General features: G+C 46.8%; 1 protein-coding gene across 3 annotated transcripts in view; it reads left to right on the top strand.

Moving 5' to 3' along the window:
* Positions 1 to 16,698, top strand: part of CCDC138 (coiled-coil domain containing 138) — a 749,637-nt gene that overhangs the window by 406,836 nt on the left and 326,103 nt on the right. For all 3 annotated transcript variants that reach the window (XM_069636872.1, XM_069636873.1, XM_069636874.1), the window contains exon 12: positions 13,159 to 13,275. In XM_069636872.1, the coding sequence (XP_069492973.1) occupies positions 13,159 to 13,275 (117 nt within the window). The remainder of the gene's footprint in view (positions 1 to 13,158; positions 13,276 to 16,698) is intronic.

The following is a 16,698-nucleotide window of genomic DNA, read 5'->3' as shown; positions in this document are numbered from 1 at the left end:
ATCATAAATTTCGGCAAGGAGGGGCCCAGCAAGACATGGAAACAGATGAAGAATGACCTTAGCGGCTCTGAACAAAAGATGAGGGCAGCACAGCAGCAAATGGTGCCATGCAGGGGGCAACGGCTGGAGGCACCCTTGTCTTTCTAGAGCTGAAGAAATCGCAGGGTGGTGCAGTCTCGGCACCTTTCTTCACACAAGCCGCCACCCACAGCCACGCAGAAAGATCCTGGCGGGAAACGGTGGAATGTGGCAGTAAGCTGCCCAGAAAAAGGTTCCAGGGTGGGGGGCACAAACCACGAGATGCAGGGAGTCGGCAGGAGTCTTCAGGAAGCTTTCACTGTACTTCCAGAGGCACAACACCCAAGCCAGGATATGCCCAAGCCACTGCAAGCTTCGGGAAGATCGCAAGAAGTGCAGAAAAACTCCTTCAGCAGGTCAACCGACCTGCCACTTTTCAGTGACGGGAACAAAGCAGCAAGAGGAGGGAAGCAGGCGCAGGGCAAAACCTAAATACCCTTGCACAACGGGACTGGCCAAAGGCCAGCAAGCCCATCTCTAAAAGGGGGTTGGGTGAAAGTGGTGAGATGAACAACCATTCTGGTTGGTCACTGGCACTGCCATTTAGTCACCGGGAGGATAGATCAGTGGCAACATGCTCGCCTTGGAAACAAGACGACACGAAGCAACACAGGTTCGATCCCTGGGTCCGCACTTAGAAACCTCTGTGTATTAAGCACGTTATAAATACTCAACTAAGAGACATATTCCTGTAACAGCGCCTCAATGCCCCCGGCCTGTGTGAGCGCTTTAGAAATGCAAATAAATAAATAATGCCGCCCCCATAGGAAGTGCGAGGGGGAGTCCCAAGACTTATACTGGCCTAAATCAGTTAGAGCCTGCCACTGTAGGCTCACAAAGACCCAAACAAAGTAAGAAGGACCTAGGTTTTTTTGGGGGAAAAAGAGGTCATGCCCTTATAATAACCTTTAATTTTTCAAAGAAGATCCCAACACCTCTTGACTGTATCTACATATTACACCCAGGAAAAAGAACCACCAATTGCAACTCTATCATCGCTAGACATATACAGGTCCTACAACTTGCATAAAATAACTAGTTAACAGTGCAGTGTAAATGATGTAATAACGGGATCAATACATTATATCCCGATCCCCCAACTAATAATCACTTGTTCATATATTAAATTCTTAGTTTATTATTCAAAGATAGAAAAGACATAAAATTAATTTATATCAAACACATTCAAAACACATTAAAGTGACATGTGCAAAACCATTTACATTGTGCAATTCTCAAATTAGAGATTCTGTTTATTCAGAAGAACATCAAAAACTGGGTTAACATCACCCTCTAATATTATACTTGTACCTGCTAGCATTCATTTGGATGGAATATATGAATGTCTAACACCTACAGATTTATACTATTGTTGGGTACCTATACTTAGGGCCTCAAAACAGACAATAGATGTCTTATTCTAACACCCTGCTAAATTAAGCAGTGAAAAGACTCCCCACATGTTTTGTTCTTGCATAAGTCAAAAACAATTCGCAGATCTTCTTCAGGGGAAATTCTAATGTCATAATCAATTTGTATAGACGTTCAGCAAATCCTCACTGGATGTCAAGCGTCCATAGTTCCAGACGGTGGTTTCTTATTTTTGTAAATAAACAAGTACCTGGGGGAACAGTTCAAACAGCTACCATTAGTGCTGTTGTATATAGTGTTCAACATTAATATCCCAAATATTAGCAATCAAATGACTAATAGGGAACTTACTGCTGGCTATTTAGTAGAAAATGTGCATGCAGTAACGAGGGACACCTTCTAAGTAGGTAACGATCTACAGCGCAAAAACAGCTAAGCAGCAGCGGTGGTCAGACATGAAGTGGAGCATACCCCTACAAATCCTAATTTTAAAACGCCATAAAAATCATTAAAATTCTTAAAAACACATTGGTGAGATCAAATTCTCCAAGGCTCTGACGTCATACAGAGAAACAAGTGTGCATTACACATTTTTTTTAACTCTTTATTAATTTCCAACATTCAACAAACAAACACTAACAACAACAAACTTTACACTACAACTGGCACTTTGTGTTGGGATCTGCTCTTCCTCCTCTGTGTCGTTGATGTTTCGGCTTGGCTCTCTCCTTGTCCGTCTGTCCAGCATGTTTAGTTCCTTTTCCGTGTCTCCTGTGTTAACCCCCCCCCAACATGTCGACAGCCCCCTTGCAGTTTCCTGCTCCAGTCAACGCTGGAAGTTCAGTCTTCATCCCTCTGCGCTGTTAAGCAGTTCCTGTATGAGAGAGTTCCATGTAAGTAGTTTGGCCGCACTGTCTCCCTTCTGCGCTGCTCTGGTCCACACTGATGTTTCTGCTATAGTAAATTTTTTCAGATCTGCCCACCCATTTCTGCTGATGGTCCTGTACTTGAGTTCCATGCCATTGCTATGCAGCGTTTCGCCAAGATACACATTAAATATTTCATTTTCGCTATGTGTCCGGTGTCTGCCGCCCCTCGGGAACCGTCCTAGGAGGTAAGATTCCGGCGACCACGCTTGCATTTGAATTCCTCGGGCCTCTGCTCTCATATTCACTGTGTCTCAGAAGTTAAGTATCACCGGGCAGGTCCAGAACATATGCATCATGTCTGCCCGTTCCGTCGTGCAACATGGGCAGCTCCGGCTTGTTTATCCCCCATTTGTGACATTCTCTTAGGCGTGAGGTACGCCCTGTGTGTAAAATACAGCTGTATTTGCTTGAATCTCGCATTTCTGGAGACTTTCTTTGCATACCGCAACGTCCTGTTCCACTCCTTATAGTTAAGGTCTTGTGGAGCTCCTCCTCCCATCTAGCCTTTGCTTGCAGCACCCTCTCATTGTTACTGCGCAGGAGCTGTTCATAGAGTCTAGATATCGTGTGTCCTCCCTCTGACACATGAAACCACGCATCCATTACTCCGTCGTTGTCTCCTTCTTCCGGCAGTGTCTCCCATCTGTCTTTGATCCTCTGTATCATGCTGTTATACAATAGGAATTGTCCACTGTGTATGCCCTGTTCTTCCATCAGTCTGAAAGTCCACCCACTGACCTGCTTTCCATAGGTCTCCGGGTTTGTGCCACTCCCTTGTCTTCCCATTGTCTACGATAGGTGGTCAGGACGCCATGCGGGCGTCTACTTGTCCCGTCAGGGGGATGTGTCTGGAGTAGGGGTCCTGCATCCCTTGTCTCTTCCATGCTCTCCTCCATAGGGTCAGACTTAACTGGACCATGACAGGGAGTGGTGTGACTCGAGCCTTAGAAATCTATGGGAGTTCCCTCAGGTAGCAGTGTTGTATTGCTGGCTGAAAGAGTATCGTATCTATAGATGTGTCATCCCCCAACCATTTCACAACGAATTGGAGTTGTCCCGCCAAGTAATATCGTTCAAAGTCTGGTAGCTTGATCCCCCCCCTATATTCATAATCTCTCTGTAGTGTATTCAGCGCTATCCTGTTTCTCCCCCATCCCACAGGAACTCTGTCAGTGTGTGTAACCATGTAAAGAAGGGCCTGGGAATGTTGTATGGGATGTTAGTGAAGTAGTACAGTAGGCGTTGCAGAAATGTCATCTTCAGCAAAGCTGCTCTACCTATCATCGCCAGTGGGAGAGTCTTCCAGAACATCATAGCTTTTTCTATTTTGGCTAGGGCCGCCTGCATATTAGCTGTATGCGTCGCTGTGGTGCTATGGTATATGTCCACCCGCAGGTAGCAGAAAGTGGTTGGTGTCCAAGTGAGTCCCAGATTTGGCAGCTGGTCGGGGCTGGCCTCCCTCATACCCGCGAGGGGGAAGAGCAAGGACTTCTCCTTGTTGACCATAATACCCAACAGTCTAGCAAATGCTCCTAATGCTTATAGTAGGTCTGGCATGTTCTCCCTTGGGTTCCTCACATAGAGGAGCATGTCATCTGCATATATCGAAATGAAATGTCCCTCCCGTCTATTTCTATTTCTGTATTCTGTCCTGAGGTAAACGGCGAATGGTTCCAAAGCCAGTATATATAGCATCAGGGACAGCGGGCATCCCTGTTTCGTACCCCTGCCAATCTTCCACCCTTCTGAGATATGCCTACCCATTTTCACCCTTGCTCTGGGATCACTGTAAAGCAGCCGAATCCAGCGAAGGAATCTCTCCCCTATCCCAAAATGAGCAAGGGCCCCCAGGAGCCAATCCCAGATCACTGAATCAAACACCTTAGTGGCATCAAGCAACGCCACTGCGTATTCCCCTTGTTCCTGGTTTACGCTCTCGATAACATGATGGAGTCTGCGCAGATTCCATGTCGTGTTCCTCCCGGGCACATATCATGCCTGGTCTGAGTGGATCAGCGTGGATATGACCCTCTTGAGTCGGTTCGCTAGAGCTTCGGTCAGGATTTTAGAGTCTTGATTAATCAGGGAAATTGGTCTATAAGAGCCACACTCAAGGGGCTGTTTCCTTGGTTTCAATATGGGTATGATGACTGACTCTGATATGCTCTGTGGCAGCCTCCCCTCCTCATATGCTTCCTGGAACATCTCTAGCAACCGTGGGGCCAAAACGTCTTTGCATTTTTTTATGAAATTCCCCAGGCAATGCATCCGGTCCCGAGGATTTATCCGTTGGGAGGTCAGCTATCACAGCGGTCAACTCCTCCATCGTGACGGGCTCATCCAATGTCTGCACCTGCTCCTCCGATCGCCTGGGGAGAGGCATCTCCCCTAAGGCCTCAGTTATGTCCTCCGCTCCCGCCACCTGTTTCTTAGAGTACAGCTCTTCATAGAACCGCAAGAACACTCAGTTTATCCCATCTTGGGTCCTCACTTCCTTGCCTCGCTCATCTCTAATTGCGGTTATTGGTTCATGCCTGTTCTCTTGCTTAGTGAGCCAGGCTTGGAGACTGCCGGGTTTGTCGCCTTAGCGTGCAGCCTTTGTACATATTTCCCGTAGTTCAATCTATCCAGTCTGTCCCAGATTGCGCAGCACTGCAGCCGCAACATTGTGAGCTCCTCTGGTTCATTGCCTTCCTCCCCCGCCCATGCTTCTGCCTGTTTTTTCACATTTTCTATTTCTCCCAGCTCTGCTGTGATGGATCCCCTGAGACCACCCGCTTTCCCTATCGCAGCTCCCCTAACTACCACCTTGAAAGCCTCCCAAACCTTACCGGTGCTGTCAACACTTCCTATATTGTGGTCGAAGTAGTCCTCTATCGTCTCCCTTACATATTCTTGAAATACCTTGTCTGTCAGTGCCTCCACCCTCAGTCTCCAGGTGGGTATGGGGGCTCCTCTGTATGTGTATGCCCAAGTTACTATGATCGGGGCGTGGTCAGATAGCGTTCTTGCCTTAATATGAATCCGGTGAATTCCCTGAGGGTTTCCCTGCCCGTAAATAAGTAGTCTATGCAGGTGTGCTTGCCGTGTTGGGAACTAAAGTATGTATATCCCCTGGTGTCAACATGTACCTTCCTCCAGACATCTTCCATTTCCAGCTGATCCAGAGTCTTCTGTAAGGTCCTGACTGGTGGAGCTGGTTTCATCTGCTTGGAGTCGGATCAATCCACCTGCGGGTTTAGTGTGCAGTTGAAATCTCCTGCCCATATGAAAGACACTCTTCTGTAAGGGGCTATCCAGGCTGCGGTTAACCTGAAGAACTCTGTTGCATCGTGGTTCGGAGCATACGTATTGACCAGGCACACCTCTCAGTTCTCCAACATTCCGTGCACAATCACCATTCTGCCTTCCTTATACCTCTCCTGTCCTATTAGTCGGAAGGGGACTCCCGGAGCTATCCATGTTAGAACTCCCCTGGCGTAGTTCGAGTACGTTGAGCTGTACATTTGTCCTCCCCATTTCTTAGCCACCTTGCTCTACCTTTCGCGCCGTTAAATGTGTTTCCTGTAGAATAGCTATTTGCACTTTTGTTCTATTTAGCCAACATAGACCCTTAGTCTCTTAACATAGGCGTTGAGCCCCCTGACATTCCAGGTGGCTATGACAGTTTTATCCCAGCCCATGTGGTTGCATTGTCCTATGGCCCTTTCGTTCCCATAAATCTGCTTGTCGGCATTTGTCCGCTGGCGGACATTTCGTCTCATCATCCTCTGGTATACATGTCTGTTTGCCTGCCATTTGTGCTTCCTCCCGTTGCTTAGTGCTTTCTCCTACACTTGTGCCTTCACACCCTCTAACTATCCCCACCCTAACCATAACTAGTAACCAAACGCCCAGCCTCCCTCCCCTTACTCGGGCTTCACTGCTTTTCTTGCTTCTCCCACCAAGGTGGGTCCGGCCATCGGCAGAGTGATGCATTAAAACTGGCATCCTAACTAACAAAAGTCTTGGGGTTGCGTGTCGTGTCCTGTCACCATCTGCAGCGTCATCTTCACTTGTTGCTCCTTTAATCATATTTCTTCTGGCTTGCTTAGTGTTCATGACGTTGAAACAGACTTTTCCACGGCAGTCTCAGTCTCTCTGTCCCCTAGGTGGGTTTCCATCATTATTAGCATTTTTGAGTTCCCATGCGGGATTCCCTGTTGGTCCATCCATGCTTCGGCCTCTTCTGTTGGTTCAAAGAAATACGATTTGCCGGCTCGTATCACCTTTAGTTTTGCTGGATATAGCAGTATGTAGCGTATTCCTGCTGCTTTGAGGTGATCCTTAGTGGGGCCAAAGCGTGCTCGCCGTCTCTGCACCAGGATAGTATAACCTGGATAAATCGCTATTCTGGAGGAGTTTCTGGTTATTGCCCCCCCACCCCCTTCTCTAGAAAATGTCAGTATTTTCTCACGGCCTTTGAAATTTATCATCCTTGCAATCGTTGATCTAGGGGGGCTCCTGGTTGGGGTCTTTTGACCTGAGCCCTGTGGGTTCTCTCCATTACAAAGCCTTGGGATAGTACCCTTTCCCAATCTCCTGGAGCAGAAGGTTCTCTGTGTAGTTCATCGGGCCCTGGCCTTCTTTTCCCTCCAGTAGTCCGCTGATCCGGATGTTATTCCTTCGAGCCCTTCCCTCTGCGTCCTCTGCCCTTTGTTCTAGGATCTTGACTCTTTTGAGCATGTCGGTCATTTGGGTCTGAGCAGCTGCGACATCGATGGTGTTCTGCTGCACCTGTTGTTCCGTCGTGCCCACGCGGTCCACCAGGGTCTGTACGTCCTGCCGGAAGAGGCCCACGTCCACCATCACTGTGTCCATTTTATTTTCTAGGGACGTCTTCAAGGCTGCTATAGCTGTGTCTACCTTGCTTTCCATAGACTTCTTCAGAGCCATCATCGCCTCCAGTATCGGGTTCTCTCCTTCTTCCTGGTGTGCTATGCTGGATGAGGCCATGTTTCCCTCCGATGGAATAGGTTGGCACTTGTCTCGCCTCCTCGCGAAGGGCTCTATGCTGGTTTGCTTGCCCTCGCTGTTTTTAGATTTGCCTGGCATTCGTTTTCTTGAGCGGGTCCTGTGTCTCCCTGTCTGGCAATCTTCTTCAGCCTCAGTTCCGACCTGAGCAGCTTCCTGTGGTGTACGTCCCCTCTGCTCTCTGTGGCACGGCTCCTCAAGTAGGCTGTGCTCTTTCCAGCCTGCTAATCACCACCAGTCTCATTTGTCTTTGCTGCACCAGCTGTGCCACATGGTTCCAGCCAGGGCTCGTCTAGCTTCCTCAGGGAGCGTTTACATGTCTTCTTGTCCACGGGCGGCCCACTGTTGGGTTGCCTTATACAGCTGCAGCTGCTGCCGCTTTCTTGCACTGTAGCGGCCAGGTCTGTTGTTGGTCTCGCCTGTTTGTAATGGGTAGAGGCAGCATGCTGCTCCCGATCACCTCATGCATGCCCCCTTCCTGGCCATATACTTTCCTCTGTCACAACCCCAAATGCGCAGCCTTGACACCTGGGATTGGGCGTTAGGCTGTGATCTAAGTTCGCCTGTGTTGGTATTTAGTTCCACAAGTGGGTTGTGTGCTCCCACGTCTCCTGGTCAAATCTGCTATGTCGTCTGTGGTGAGTCGTCCAGTGTTTAGGTGTTTCCGTTGGGGCAGTTCTCTCTGGGGGCACAAACTGCACCCAGTGCTTGTTCCTGTTCTTTCACGGTCCCTATGCTACTGCTGTCGACACACGTTGGCCTCTTGCGCCTGAGCGGACCGCGTTGGAAGCTGAGTGTCGGTTGTAAGTGGTGCAGCTGTCTACCACTCCTCTCAGCTGTTCCCACTGAGAGGCTTCCTGACGTTGTGTGAAATGGAGCATTACGCTCCTCCTCGCTGGCACCTCCTCCTTCGGCAGTGTGCCTTGGAGGTTCAGTCGCCGTTTAAATTTATGGCGTGTCGTGCCCAATATTGCGCTACGCCTCGAACCAGTCTTAGATGGGGCGGACCCTAGGGGAAACGGTCATCTCCGCAGTTCCGAATGCCGGTCTTAAGTTAGCAACATGCGTATAATTGCATTTGTAGTGGAAACTTTTATTTCGTCGGTGCAGTATTGCGTGGCGCTCTGTTCCTGCAGGTCGTTTTATGTTTTGGCGGACCGCATTGGAAACCAAGTAACTTGGTTCAGTTACTATATAATGTGCATTGTGTTCTTCCGTCACTGCGCTCCGCACTGCTGGTGTGCCGAGGGCGGACTGTGGGGGGGAAACGGCTTTACAGTGAACTTTTTATCCGCCGGCTTGAGGCTTGCAACTTTGTTATATCGTAGCAGCTTTCGTTTCCAAAGGCAGACCGTACCGGGGACGGTCTGTCAGCTTGCTGGTTAAAAGAATAATGCTGCTTTTCTGTTATCCACTTTGTCGGTCCACTGAGGACGGACCTCAGAGGGAATCGGCTCCAGGTCTGTTTGTCTCATTCAGGCCGGGAGCCTGCTGCCCTGTTGAGGCCCTCCTTGCCGATGGGGCTCCTCCCTGCGGGCAGACCCGCAATGAACCCGATCGGTTCTCCTTTGTTATCACGCTGCTCCAGCCCGGCGCTCGCACTGCAGCAATTTGCTTCTACACCCCACGTCCTTTCCGTTCGGGCGGGGCCCCGTTAGAGGCAGGCTCGGTGCTCTCTGCACTCTGTTTAAGTGAACGCTCTTCGTTTACTAGTGCACTGCTGCCGCTTGCTATTCTTTGTTTTGTGCCTCTGTCGCCATTTTGCCTCCTCGTCTCCAGCAGGGTCTCAAAAGCTTTGCAGCCTCATTCTTGGATTTGTTGCAACCGATCTGCAATAAGTTTGCTTTCAGTTGTGCCGGTTTAGTTTCGACATCCGATTTTATGTTATTCATGGGCCCGTGTCAGCTGGGTCCATGTTTCCAGGCTAGGATCTTTGCGGATCGCCTGGAGATCCTCAGGAAGACGTCCTCACAGCATGGCTACCAGGCCACGCCCCGTGCATTGAACTTTATTCTGTTTTTCAACATCTCCAAGATTATTAACGAGCCACATTTCTACACAAACTGTCATCAAATTCCAGTATACTTAAATGGCTAACGTTCAGCTCATAGAGATTCAATGTCTCAATAGTACTATCACTCATATGAATCACTCGTATGCCGAAACTAGACTTGGACTAGCAGTGTAACAGGAAAACACATGCTTTCTTTATAGTAGGGTGTAGGGACTTCCTCTGTACACTACACCATAAAGCTATGAACCGTCCTTGCTGTTATTTCCATACTTACACTTCCCAACGGTTCACGTGAATGCCGGAATGATGTTCTCCGCACTCTCTCTTCATACACACAAAAAGAGTTTTGTGTCGATCATCACGTCTCACACTCTGCTGAAACACAAGTGGTGCCTCGCATTACTTATCTTGCGCAGTCATGCTTGCTTCGATATAGCCAAATTGCACACCATTTACCGATTGCAAACCTTACTTGACAAAGTCTGTTGAAATCAACTCAATTCTGCAAGCTCAATCTCTCGCATTGGCATCAGCAAGCCAACCGAGTCCTTCCATAACCCTTATTTTATAATCTTTAACAGTGGCTGCACGTCCGCGTTGTTAACAACGAGCTAACTGCTAGTCAGTTGCACTGCATTTAGTACCTTAACCCTTACTGGCAGCCATCTTTGGATGTGCAAAATCGTTTTTTTTTAAATTGTTTTACATCAATCACACCCACTCAGTGGTTCTCTCATGTCAAACGGCTCAACCCTTGTGGAATTTATACACCCCCAATGCTAGTAGTCGGTCATTAAAGTATTGTACTTGCACGATTCTCGAGGTTGAAGTGATGTTTCACTCAAGAAACCTTGTTTGTTTGAACTCACTTGGGTGTAATTTTAGGGGGGTACAGGGATGTTTGTCCCCCCCCAACTTTCATGGCACACTATTTTGTCCCCATTCATTTGGCTGGGGCACCTTTTCTTCAGATGTCATGTCCCGCCCCCCAACATTTTCAGCAAAGTTACTCCACTGGTTCAATATGGTCGTCATGACCATACATTCAAATACATTTTTATAAATAGCGTGTTGGAGCTTGTTATACCGTAACTCCGGTCCATATAAAACCATTAATACGGTTGACAAATTCCATAGATGGGTCCACAAACCAACATACTGATATATCATTATCCATTCAACCAATCAATAGTTTCATTTAGACCAGTCTCAACTGTATTGCACAGAAGAATTCAAGGATGTTCATGTGCAAAGAACTTTTTATTATTTCCTGAAGCACTACCCGCTGGAGCAATCTGTAAGAGCACCGTCCAATTGAAAGAGTCAGGTGGATGGTCCATCACAACAATATGACCCACAAGGGCTGCAGTTAATAACCGATTTTCATGCAAAGTCACAAAAACCCTACCTGGTCAGACTGGCCATTTTGAGGCCACCTCATGGTCACCTGAACAAAGGAAGCTCTTAACAACAAAATAGCAGAGTAGGATTTGAAAAAATGCATTTGTGCCAGAATGGCCACTAAAAGACACATTGGGCTACCAATGCAGTACAATGGCTTGCACTTTAGGTGAAGTGAAAACTAAATTCCAGCTGTCACCAACCTTCTCTCTAAAACATGTGTAGGGTGATACAACCACCCTAAGGCAAAAATGGGGAGCATGATAGGCACCCCTGGTAATTGGGTGCCTTAGGGATGACCCAATCCCATATATCTTAAGTAAGGTATAAGTGGTTGAAATGGCAGGGGGACTTCTGGAGCAGTCCATCTGGCCACCAAAAAGAAGTTGATGATCCGAAAAACATCATGGGAAAACAGCAAAACGTTGAGGGGGTCCTCAAAATGGTCAGCAGGATCCCCAAAGATTGAGTTCTGCCCGAACAGTTGTACCGGGATCAATACACTCACCCAATCATTAGTGCTGTGATGAGGTCTTGTTCTGGGTATCCCCAAGGTGGTGACTAATGGTCCTTGGTGCCATGCCGAGCCAATGGATGTTTGGGGGTGGTAAGCATAGAATCCCCTGGCCACCATCGCACCCCATTTGTGAGAGCTGCAACTCACATTAAATCAACCTCCAACTCCAGTGTAGAAAGAAGTGCATTCCCATTTAAAACAACATACTTCTCATCAGATTCTGATTTTGTGCATTGTATCATTGCAAACACTTTTTACTTAAAATTGACTTTTGATGAATCGAGGTGGATACAATGTTGCAAGCCTCCGGCTTCCCAAAGTGGATTGCATCAAGTGGAAAACAAAGTTGCATGCTGGGGAATTGGAGGAAGGAAAGGCTGGAGTCTGTAACCGGAGTTTGGAAAGACCTGCAAGTAGAGGGTGGGCTTAAGCAGTTGAGAGAAGACTTAAAGGACTAGAGTTCGGAGAGCGTATCTGGTATTTAGGGGAAAGGGGTGGTAAGAGCAGGTGATAGAAGTGAAGGTGGAATTGTTAGTACGGAGGTGGAAAAAGCAGGTGGTGGAAGTGAAGGTGCTAGTGAGAGGAAAGAGGCGGTAACATTAGAAGGCGACAGTGATACTAAATAGGAGGTTGATGACTGCTCAGAGAAAAAGACCGGATTCCTGACAACTATAATTGGAAAGGCTAGGAATAGCATAGCTCTGAGCTAAGTGGGTGAAATGTTTGTAGGCGAAACTGGGGGACGTGTGTTGACGCCCAGGTCCAGAAAGAGGTGGAAGAACATGATCATATATTGATTGCTTAAAGGAAGAGTGTAAGAGTTTGCAGGAGGAGATATAAACTGTCAGGAGGTTGGTAGCTTGAGCTAGAAAAGAGAAATAAACTACAAAATGAAGATCAGAGAAGGTTAAGTCAGCTAGCATAAGCAGGTTTCAGGGGGCCAGGCAATACCCAAGCAGGCACAGTCGGTAGGAGGGGGTATGCCAGTGGGACAGAGAGGCTATTGTCAGAGTAGTGGAGCGAAACGAGGAAAAACAATGTGGAAGTCAGGCAGCCGGAGCTCTCTTTCTTCTCTACTAACGGTTCTCTGAGAAGCCACCCTGCCTTCTGCTGCCTGTTGGAAAACCTACTTGACTGTAGATAGTTCTGTGGTATCGGGGTCCTGAAAGCCTCAGCGCCAGGAACTGTCCATTCAGGTGAGACATCCCCAAGGGACTATTAAGGTCCCGTAATGCTGGGAGATGCACTGTAGCTGAGAAGCTGGGGAGGCCTCACGAAGACTGAGAACTTGGACTGTTTTGCTGGATCTTTTCCTTGTTTAAGAAAGTTCTTTTCATAAGACCCTGTAGTAGAAAACCTATTCTAACATCCAAGGATCAAAATCCCATAGATTGGCTAAGTAAAAGCAACAGGTCTTATTTGAGTGTAATACAATCTTTTGAACTTAACCCTCTCTCTTGGCATTTCTGTTCTCATCACAGGTGTCCTATGTGACAATAGAGTTTAGAACAAATTGGTTTACAGAGTTCATTTTGGTAAAGCTAAATGTTGTGGTAATTGCAATGCTCCACGCTGGTTTTTAAGAGCCACATGTTGACTCCCTGAGGCAGTAATGGTCTGTGTTTACTTCCTCTTTATAGTTGACCGGTTTTTAATATACTTAATACTAAGCACTCAAAAGTGCAGAAGGACTCTGGCATAACGATATACAATATTAGTTCCTTTTCTGTTTTACTGAGATTAACTTGTGTTTTTGTCACAGATTTTACTTTGAAATGTTACGTTTCTTAGTAGTGGGAGCAGCGTTAATATTTACTTTACTTGAATTTTTCTAGCTGTTACCTTTAGTTGCTGAGCAGCTGCAGTGGATGCCACTTATTAACAGCAAATTGCACATGCCTTTTGTAAAATTCACGTATTGGACTCTAAGGCAGTTGGAAAGTGGTTCTCAGGTAAAAAAAACATTTTTATTCAATGGGCCTATCTGTTTAATACATTATTGGCTGTGGTTGATATGAGAGTGCTGGTTTGTGTAACTCATTTGCTACTTTAAAACATGCTGAAAAAAATAGGTTAAACAGTATTTGATCATTGTGTCTCTGGCACCATGAAAAGCCCAAATGCCGTCATACAAATAATGAGAACCCAGATGTAACAGTAAAACATCCAATATTTACTTGTTAGAAAAATATCTAATTATGAGTTGAGATTATGGGGTAAATATGAGTTATGTACCCCATGAGGGGCTTTTATTGTACCTGTTGCCATTAATATTCAATGCAATCCCAACTCCTAATTAGATGATATCACTTGGTTTTAAATTATCACATCACATTAAAAAAAAGTAGTGACATTTTTTAAGATGTGTGTTCATTTCTCTTTTGAATTTTGTCATTGGTGTGTCAGCGTTTTGCCTGGATATCGCCTTTTCATGTGTGTTGTAACTTTTTCATTGCACTTGCCTAATGTCACTTCACGCTAACAAGCTCTCTGTTTTAAACAAAATACACCTTTCATAGAACTATTAACTTTCTCTGGCAGTGTGCATGTGACATTCGATGGTCAATGCTTCCCGGACCCTATGAAGCTAGGGCAACTCCTGGAAAATTGGCTCTGCTGTGTCTACTAGGACTGGCCTAAAAGATTATGTAGTCTTTGTGTAGAAGCCCTACACGGGCAGCATCTATTGACTTGACTTTATACAGGACTTGTGAAATGTTCTAAAATCAATGATATTGTTGCACCCGTCCCTCCCTTAAACCTTTCCTGATGACGAATGACCAGCAAATCACATTTTGTGAAAGTAACCCTGCTAGCTCAATTATATTGCTAATATGATATATGATATGATATTTTATTTGTATCGCGCTCATACACAAGTGTTTCAGAGGGCGACTAGGCAAGGGAGGGGAACAAGGGAGAACACAGCACAACATAAAAACGATCTTACTAGGCCCAGTGACATTGAGAATGCGCAAGTGCATGGGAAAGGGAAAAGGGAAAAAGTGCATGGAAGGGGGAGAGTGGAAAGTGCAGAAGCCGAGGAGCACAGATAAATAAAATAAATAGAAAATTGAGGCAAACTGTGGTAGTGCAACCAGCAAGTGGCAAGTACTGTGTTTAAGGCAGCAGACTGGGTAAGTCTGAATAAGTGCAGAAAAAGAGGAAACATGGGGGGGGGCTGTATGGGTACAGCTACAGTCCCCAGTGCAAGGGGTGGCCAGGCGGCAGTGCAGGAAGGTGGCAGGGTGAGCAGGTACCTGGGCCTAGGGGACAGAGGGTGGCCAGGTGTACAGTGCCAAGAGAGCAGATCAGCAGGGAAGAAGGGGAGCGAAGGCAGAAGCAAAGAGGAAGGTTTTGAGGTGCTTCCAGAACCGGAGATGGTTCTCCTCAAGTTTTAGAGTGGCAGGGAGGCTGTTCCAGAGGGAGGCCCCAGCCGAAGATAGAGATCTACCCCAGCTCGTTTCTTTGAAAAACGACTGACCCTGAGGGAGTTGGAGGTAGAGGAGCGAAGAGCTCGAGAGGGGAGGTATTTGCGGAGGGATAGCTGATAATAATGTATTCTTAGTATAACTATTATTATTTGTATGACTGTTTAACCAGCAGCAAAAGATCTGTGTCAGAATCACCCGCTTAAGAATTGCTCCTCACACGTCCATGCCATGTAGCCCTTTCTATTTATCAAAGTTTCAATATGATTTTTTTTTTTTATAATTGTTGTTCAATAATGGCCAGGGTCTCGGAGCACCTTACAAGGTTGAAAGGTGGAAGGTAAATAGGGGTTACAAAATGTGGATAGGATAGGAAGATGAGAATAGACCAGTGGTAGCTTGGGAGGACATATTTTTTAAAATCACTGCATATAAAAATTATAATAGAAGATGTAGCGTAATTGGCATGTAAAGATGGGAACAACTTGCTTGGCATATATTATTGCACAGAATCTAGTCATGTGTGTTCTGCTCTTCCCTTTTCTCTACCCCAGCTTTTCCTCAAACCCCATTGTTAGTGTGAAATCTCTAAAGTGTGTATTGCTGTTAATGTTAAAGGATATTTGTACCACGCACTATCACCACCGGAGTGGTTCCCTGGCGCTCTGGAGGCTCTGAAAAAAAAGGAAAGGGGGGTGAGTTAGTGGGAATAAGCTGGAAAAGTGCAAGAGAGCAGTGATGTGCTGTTGGCGGCCTCAGCACGGTGGGTCCGTTGGCTGGGCTTGGGGTGTTTTATGGTTGGTAGTCGCCGCTTGCTGTTGTGTCGAGTCTGCATGGTTTGTTTTGTTGTTGCAGTGTAGTGAAGTTTGTGCGGATTTGTGTGTTGTAGGCTTGTGGTTGTGTTTGGTTAGAGTTTGAGAGGTGTGTGCAGAGTGAAATTGTTAGTGGATTGGTTAATTGGCATTGCTGTCTGGAAGTGAGGCGCTGAATTTCTGTATTCTGTCCAGGTGTAGTGCGTGAGCATCTCTGCGTCTCTGCCCTGATCTGGGCCGTCCGGTACTCACTGGCCCTTTCACACATGGCATCCACTCACATACATAACCTTACCCAAGTTCAGCCTCGGCTACCTATGTGACACCTCTCTGTATGCCTTGCAAGGAGGCGTTTGTACGTCCCTTCAAATCTGGAGCATTCCCAGTCCTTTCAGTGCGCGACATTGACTGGCCAAAGCTACTCCATCCATATGTGGCGGGTGGTTGGCATTCATCATCTTATTCAGTTGTTTATGCAGGCTATCGCTTCCAGCCCCTTCGAAACGAGGCACATGCCAACGTTTGCAATGATGTCCAGTGGCGGCACCTGCCTTCATTTACAACTCCATACGGTCAATGCCCATGCCGATGTCCACAACTTAGTTCAAGTGTGGCAAGTGCTACCATTCACACAACTCTATACAAGTATGATACCTGGTAGCAAATATGGGGCGGGTGAGGTTGTTGGCTGTAGTTGGCTAGGGATGCTGATTCATGTCCTCATGGGTGTCGCTTGTGTCCTATTCGACTTAGCATCGTCTCTCTTTTTGTAGTAGGAGTTTCTATGGTCGGTACTGGGTATTTTCAGTGTCATCCTACATTTTGTCATCCTTTTCTTTGTGTTTCCCGTTCAGTTGTTTCGGTTTTTCAGTTTGAGTCTGTGGCAGTTACGTCATTTAGGGGTCGCCAGAGGTCGCAACTGCGACCTCTGAGGACTCCCTTGCGACCTCTGTGGTCTCCTTTGCGATGTGTGATGCAAGCTCTTGGGCTGTGGCCAGCACCATGTGGCTCTTTACTTCTGGAGTGGCTGGCTTTCTTGTTCAGGCCCCTTAAAAGAAAAAAGAAGAACAATAAGAACAGGAGTGCCACAAGTCTAACACTTTCAGCACTGACCCTAAATAAGAAAGAATAG

This window comes from Ambystoma mexicanum, chromosome 7p, assembly GCF_040938575.1.
Source record: "Ambystoma mexicanum isolate Mex_15411 chromosome 7p, UKY_AmexF1_1, whole genome shotgun sequence".
Lineage (NCBI taxonomy): Eukaryota > Metazoa > Chordata > Amphibia > Caudata > Ambystomatidae > Ambystoma > Ambystoma mexicanum.
Note: the sequence above shows the minus strand (reverse complement) of the source record. Positions and strands in the feature narration are given on the sequence as shown.